General features: G+C 46.3%; 1 protein-coding gene across 1 annotated transcript; it reads right to left on the reverse strand.

Moving 5' to 3' along the window:
* Positions 1 to 3,208: 3,208 nt before the first annotated feature.
* Positions 3,209 to 7,681, reverse strand: LOC311015465 (alpha-2Db adrenergic receptor-like; the record flags this gene model as incomplete). The annotated part of the gene is made up of 2 exons (XM_084012711.1): positions 7,266 to 7,681; positions 3,209 to 4,348 (listed from the first exon to the last, which is right to left on the reverse strand). The coding sequence occupies exons 1-2, from the start codon at positions 7,566 to 7,568 to the stop codon at positions 3,209 to 3,211; spliced, it is 1,443 nt and encodes a 480-aa protein (XP_083868837.1). The 5' UTR covers positions 7,569 to 7,681.

Here is a 7,681-nt window from a genome sequence, read left to right on the forward strand (position 1 = left end):
TTTGTTTTGTTTTGTTTTTTTGGTGCTTTTGACCCGCCAGAGTAAGAGTATAAAGTCATATAGTCCCATTATATCGGAGAGAAGGCTCTATGGCCAATAACTCCAACAAAGCATTCTAGATGAATCACTACAGGTAAGAGGAAAAATACTGCAACTTCAAGTAAAAGTAGTGTTACTACAGCGTATGATGATAATATAAGTAAAAGTCCTGTGTTCAAAATTGTGCATTAGCATCAAAATATACTTAAAGTGCCAAAATATATAATTGGGTTATAATTAAAGTATATGCATCATTTTAACGTAGCATCGGTTGGAGTTAACTTTAAATGCTTACTGCTGGGTGGGTTTATTTTGCGGGTAACTTTCCCTTTAAGTAAATGAGCTTCTTCCACCAGTGATACTTGATGGAAATCCAATGAGCGGGCCTTCGGCAGCGTGGTCGCGGTCCGAGAACGAACACAGGGAAACTTCCTGTCCTGCAGCATCTGAACCGATGGCTGATTGACAGCCGTGAATATGATTGGACGTTACCAGCCAGAGTTAACTGTGATTGAACCAGTCATCACGAAGCGTATTGCAAACAGCTGATGCCGACCGCTCAAACGGGGTCTTCATTTTCACTTCCAGAGGGAACAGATGTTGGAATAATTTTGGAATGAATAATATTAAAGCATGAATTTGTTAGGGAAATCTCTGGCTCTAGCAGAGTAGATGCTTCAGTCGAGTCGGTCTGGAGGGAACCACCAAAAAACAAACTCTACAGAGAGACATGACAGATCTACAAGTCACATTTAGCAAATCAAAAGGTTTGGCGTGAAGCAAACTTCCACCTCTGTCTCAGTTAGACTATATTTCATTACAAATATTTATATAAATAATTAAATATGTGGCCTGCCTGGACTACAAAGCCTAGAAAATCCCCCAAAAATGCTTAATCAGCAGTGCCTGTTCGACACTGCAGATCGAGGTCATTGTTTCCAAAAGAGAGAGCAGCTGTGCCAGATATACAACACATGCAACAGTGTTCCGACACCAAAGATCATACCAGAACTTTGGCAAAATGGCAGGGTAGGGATATTAATGTTGTTTATCTACATTATGTTGTTGATTTGAATGCAGTAAACTTGCTTTCTTTGTAATGATTAGCGGGAATGCAAATCTTGAGTTTGCAAAAATAAGTCAGATTGTAAAGAAGTTAATGAGAAAATGAGCCTCCTACTCACCACAGACTGTAAGAAGAGGACGGATTTGAAGCCTTGAGTTTGACAACTTGGCCGTCACCATCTTGGAATTTTTGCAACCGGTGAAGGAAGTGACCGTATTTGGACTGTGGAGGAGCGACTGGTGGATATGATGAACACAAAGCGGCAGAGCAACAACCCTTACTGGATCTGGATCCATGTGGATTCTGGTGTGAAGCTGCGAACAAAGTTAGCTTCTATAATTCAAGGTCAACTTTACAGCTAAGTGTTAAAGTCATCTTAGTAGCTAACTAGCATTGGTAGCATGGTAGCGACATTTCAATCAGCAGGTAAGCGCCGCCCCCTAAAGCATCCTCTGCTTTCTGGTCTGTTGGACTCTAAATGGACCTGTCAATCAGCAGGTAGCCCCGCCCCCTAAAGCATCCCCTGCTTTCTGGTCTGTTGGACTCTAAATGGACCATAATGTACTAAATGAGACCATAAACTCATGTTTATGTAGAGCGAATAAAAATTTAAGGCACTTCAGCCTTGGCTTTACTTCTCAGAACTGCAGGCTGCAGCTTGCTTCTCACTTGATTTATTACCTCAGTACCGTTAACATTTCATGTTGTCAATTCACGAATATTAATTGTAATATTTTTAACCTAAAAATGTGTTATTCAAGATGTCGACGCTCAAAATGCAGATCTCGAGGCTTCATATCGTCAATCCACAAACCAATGTGATGCGTCACAGTGACCTCGTCCCAATTCTTCTACAAAGCCTCTGAGTCCGTAGCATCCGAGTTAGCTGTTAGTGGCAGATTCAGGCCGTCTGAGGGGGCTGAGGCGCAAGAAACTGAAAGAATAAGGTCGGGCATCAGCAGGCATAAAGTCTCCTAGCTTGTAGGGCAGCCTGTATGGATCTGTATACCTCCTGTAAAGGGATACCACGCTTTGGATCTTTGACCCACCTCGGAGGACGCTTTTGTCAAGTTCCATCACCAGCAATATACTCTGTATCCCTTCAGGTGAGACGGTCAAAGACGCCACATATTAGTTGATGTCCATCCTCCTGTGTTGCATGGCAACCAGAAGGATGGAACACAACGTAGGCCTTTGACACTTGACGCTCCTTCTGCCGCCGACACGTTTCACATTTTAAAAGAGGAAAATCATTATCGTCCCATATTGTTTCTACAATCTGCATGAAGTGATTGAGTCAATACATATTTATGCTTTGAATTTATTTCGTTCTGTCAAGGTGAGGTCAGGGTTCAGGGGCCCAGGGGTCTGAGAGAACCCACCACCGCGGCCCCATCCAGTTTATTTCATCCTGAGCTTCGGGGCATAATTATCTATTGTTGCATGTTCATTATAGTTATACAGTGGCTCTCTCTCGCTCTCTCCCTCTCTGGTGTTTTCTCTAGTCCTCTGTGTATAGCAGCTTTGCAAACTGCACATGAATTTTTAATGTTTCTGCCCCCGAGCTTGGCGGTGTCAACGGGAACACTGCTGCTTTGTTTGGTTTCTCTTCTTTCTGTCGAATTTGAGTTCAAACTTTGGGTGCTGCTGGTGTTTAATTACTCTCAGGCACAGAAAGCCATTAAAAAAATCTCATTGTATGTTTTCTCTCACATCCTTGTGAAGCTGCTCTTGTGTCACTCTAGCGTTTGCAGAGTCGGCAGGCTTGCAGCAGCGCAGCATCTCGACACTCGGCGGGGGATGCAGATCACAGCCCCCGCTGCCATTTCTCCCCCTCTAATTGACATTCAAGTTCAGGCCAAAAGCCTTCGTCGTAAAACACCGAGCAGTCTTTATTGCGTCGAGGAAGCGGAGCTGGAAAACACCTGCACTCGTTATCATCTTCCTCTGCATGAGGATGAAATGATTTAATAAATGATCAAGTTGCTGAATAATAAATCAATACGCAGGCCGTATGGCAAGCCCTTTTAATGTCGGTATGACAGCACAGTGGAAAACAGCATTAAAACTTTCTGTGTCTCAGACACACACATTCACAGCTTTTCATGTTCGTTTGTGAGTCTGGAATAAGATCTTCTTGAAGGCCCTCCTGAAGTCCCGGTTGAAGATGGTGTATATGATGGGGTTGAGGCAGCTGTTGCAGTAGCCGATCCAGAAGAAGAGGTTGAAGAGCGTGTCGGGGATGACGCAGCTCTCCCTGCAGATGGCGTGGAGGCTGTACGTGAAGAAGAAGGGGAACCAGCAGAGGACGAAGACCCCCATCACCACCGCCAGCACGAACGTGAAGCGCTTCTCCCGCATCTGCGCCACCTTGTTTTTGGACAGAGACATCTGCCGGCTGCGGAGCGGCAGCGGGGACGGCAGCAGAAAGTGGTGGGAGCAGTTCTCGGACGAGGCCCACGATATGGAGGCGCAGGACGGAGGAGGAGGAGGAGGCTTCAGCCGGTTCAATGTTCCCTCTGACTCCTTCCTCTCCTCCGCCTTCACGCCGGCCCTCCTGGGGAAGCGGAGGGCCGAGGAGAACGAGGTTTTGACGACGGCGGCCTCGCAGCTCCTCTCCTCCAAGTCGATGTCGTCCAGCTCGCCTCTCCTGCTGCTGCTGCTGTCCACGTTGGAGGAGCTGCGGTGGGCGGCGGCCGGCGGGCTCTCCAGCTCGTACCGGGACCTGCCGCCCCCTTGTCTCTGGCAAGGCCTGGTGGCGCCCGCGAAGCAGGTCTCGGACTGCGACGGCTGACGCTCCACCACGTTCTTCGCCACGAACACGGTGGACGCCCGCTGCTTGGCCACGCGGTAGATCTTACAGTAGACGAGGATCATGATGACGCCCGGGGCGAAGAAGGACACGAGGCAGGAGGAGAGGATGTACCACGTCTGGTTGTTGAGGAGGCACTCCTGCGTCGGTGCGTCGCCCCCCTCCTCCTGCTGCTCCGCCTCCGAGTCCTCCTGCTGCGTCATGAGGAGCGGCGGCGAGGAGATGACGATGGATATGAACCACACAACGCTGATCATCGCCTTGATCCGCTTCGGCGTCCGCTTGCGGTTGTAGCTGACGGCTTTGGTGACGGACCAGTAGCGGTCGAGGCTGATGGCGCAGAGGTGGACGATGGAGGAGGTGCAGAAGAGGACGTCCAGGGCCAGGTAGAAGGAGCACCACGTGGACCCGAAGTACCAGTAGCCCATGACCTGGGACCGGGAGAAACCAATTAAAATATGTTAATGACTCATTTGAGGAACACTAGAGGGGAAACAGGAAGCACCTAAAGATCATTTCACCCTCAAAATAACAAAGCAGTCAATATCTCATTACTGCCGCCGTCGTTTTGGCAGGAGAAGCTTTTAGTGAGTTTGCTCCCGCCGTTTCACATCAGCCCCCCCAACAATTTATTTAAACCAACAATCTGTTCGCTGCTGTCACAGACTGTAGAATATCCGTCCCATTCTAACAACGTGCCCCACAGTCACAATGAATTTCATGCCTTTTCCTCTGGCTGGTGAACAGAAGGCAAATATTGGACGTTAGCAGCTGCAGTGCAACGTTTGTTAAACAAAAAAGACATTTGAGTTAATCCTCTGTTTATGTATTCTGGATCTGTGAAATGAAGACCTGACGAAGTTCAGATGGAAACAACGGAGACTCATCTCTCTGATTCTCCAGAGAACGTCACACATGTTTCGATGGCCATTAAAAAAATGACTTTTAAGCCCTTTCAGATCACATCCCCATTCATAATGTGCAGATATTTAACAACATATGCTAAAGAATTTACATTTTTTTGAATATCTAAATCCAATCATCTTTTCTTGGTATATATTTCAACCAATAATATAATCCTTCCATCAATCAAACTGAACTTTTACCAAAGTGTGTTTGCGTAGCTCTGCTACATTCTAAGCCGTCCAATCAAATGTGAAGGATTTGATTTAAACTACACCACTCAAATACTGTACACTCACAGAAGAAAAATACACTCTGATTTCTTAAAATCATTGAGATTATCAATAAATCTTCTAATCCAAGATAACGTTACATTAGTGATGGAACGTAGCTAATCTAGCGAGCAAAGCTAACGGCCATGCTGGTTATTTTGTTGATTTGAACTTCTCACTATGTAATTGCTCATCGCTACGTGCCTTTGTGTTCACTGTCCACAACCAGTAATGTGCTGTTTCAAGAAGGTTTATTTAAGATCTGACCTCATCATCAGGGTTCATCCTGCGAGGACCATGATTGTCTGTAATGTGACAGCCGTGACTACCAGCGTGACTAACAAATCTGTCTCATCGTTCATGAAAAATAATTAGCCAATTACTCTTGGAGTCACAGCGGCTGCAGATGGAAATGGATGGTGCAAAGTAGCAGTAGAGGAATGTAGCAGCTCTGAATGATACTGCAGAGGAAATACCTTTTCTTTAGCTATTCCATGTAATGACTCCCATCTTTTAGGTGGAATTACCCAACCAACAGTCCTTTAGCCGTAGAACGGTGAGGAAACAGAAAGGACAGGAAGTAAGATGATAAGGAAACCAGACAGAAGGACCAGGAGGACTGAAAACTCTGGATTAACAGAAAGTGCCAGAGCCCGTCGACGGCAGACAGGAAACACTTTCAGACACCAGAAGTGTGTGTGATGTCTAACGTGGAATGTTTCAAGTATTAATGGCTGATGAAAGGCAGCGAGCTGTTATTACTGTATGCAGGAGAGCAGATCAAAGAGGATACACAGCAGCTCCACATGGAGACCGTCACCGCTGTAGGGAAGGAAGACAAGCAGGTACATCGTCTGGAACTATGGGTTAACCCTTACCCTATGAACTCATTTATAGTATTATGCTTCTTCAGGTTTAAAATCTGTTCCCGGCTGTCTTGAACGTGGTTTTAGGTCTGAGCACAAACTGCGTTTAGGAAGACCTTCACAAACCACGCATTGGTTTCTATTTTGAAGCCTCGAGTTCAGGATTTTGTCTGTCGCCATATTGGCTTTTTGCAACCAGAAGTGATTCGGGAGGATGGAGCTGAGCGCAACGCAACTGTAAGATGGTTTAAGGCGACCAAGAAAAGGTTCACTTTCATGAAATGAAAACACGGCGTGAACAGACTCGACAACAATGTGGTGGCGACCTGTGGACTCTAAATGGACCTGTCAATCAGCAGGTAAGCCCCGCCCCCTAAAGCATCCCCTGCTTTCTGGTCTGGTGGACTCTAAATGGACCATAATGTACTAAATGAACATCATGCTGGATTGAAGAAGACTTGAAACTAGAGATTGAGACATAAACTCATGTTTACAATGTTTACTGAGATAATACATCAAGAGAGAAGTAGGACCATTTTCTCATAGACTTCTATACAACCAGAGAGGAGTCGCCCCCTGGTGGCCAGCAGAGAGAAGTAGGACCATTTTCTCATAGACTTCTATACAACCAGAGAGGAGTCGCCCCCTGGTGGCCAGCAGAGAGAAGTAGGACCATTTTCTCATAGACTTCTATACAACCAGAGAGGAGTCGCCCCCTGGTGGCCAGCAGAGAGTATGCAGGTTTAAGGCACTTTAGCATTGGCTTCACTTTTCACACCGGGTGGTTTCCACCTGGATCCGAGGAACGCTCAGATTATTTTTTTAGATGGTGTGGTCCTTCAAACTTTTAAAAATGTGATGATTGTCATCAGCATGCAAGAATGTCAAAGTACAAAGTTTTACTTGGTAACTTTTAAACTTTTTCTTGTGTCAACATAGTACTTGTATCTGCTTATGATGCATCTGATAGTGGGTTTTGTATGTATAAGTTGTCAGTGATAATCAATCTTGTGGGTCTGGACTTAAGTTCAGTGGGATATTCATGGTTGGAGGAGATATCGTAACGATTATGGTGATGCTCTGACTTTCATGGTCTTTTGTCAACTTTGGTGGAGTTTTAACTTTTTATCTAATGCCATCATCAGGTCAAATGTCTTGATTTTCTTTCCAACGATCACTACAGCAGATTCACAGATCAGCCTCAGATGTGATCCTTGTCTCCAGATATCTGAATTTATTGTGTTCTACTACAACCACATGATGACATCACATGACACTTCTCGGGAGGGAGAGTCTCGTGTCCTCACCTCATTAGCCAGGGAGAAGGGGATGACCAGCGTCGCCACCAGTATGTCCGCCGACGCCAGCGACACCAGGAAGAGGTTCTGAGGCGGCCGCAGGGCTCGGCTGGTGAAGACCGCCACCACCACCAGCACGTTGCCCACCACCGTCCCCAGGATGATGACTGTGACCACCAGCACGATGAACACCGACGCCACCTGCGAGTGAGGAGGCAGCGGGGGAGTCCTCGGGGAGGAGGTCTGGTTGGCGTTCTCCGAGGAAGAGTTTGGTAGCCAAGTGGTCACAGTGAATACATCCGATAAGTCCATCCTGGTTAGACGTCTGACGTTACGTTCCCCATTTTTCTGTTGTCGTTGTTTGAACTCCAGTGTGTTCACTGCAGACAGATTGTCTTCATGCCAGCCGGTGGCAAAATAACACA

This window comes from Eutrigla gurnardus (genome assembly GCF_963514095.1).
Source record: "Eutrigla gurnardus genome assembly, chromosome: 1".
NCBI lineage: Eukaryota > Metazoa > Chordata > Actinopteri > Perciformes > Triglidae > Eutrigla > Eutrigla gurnardus.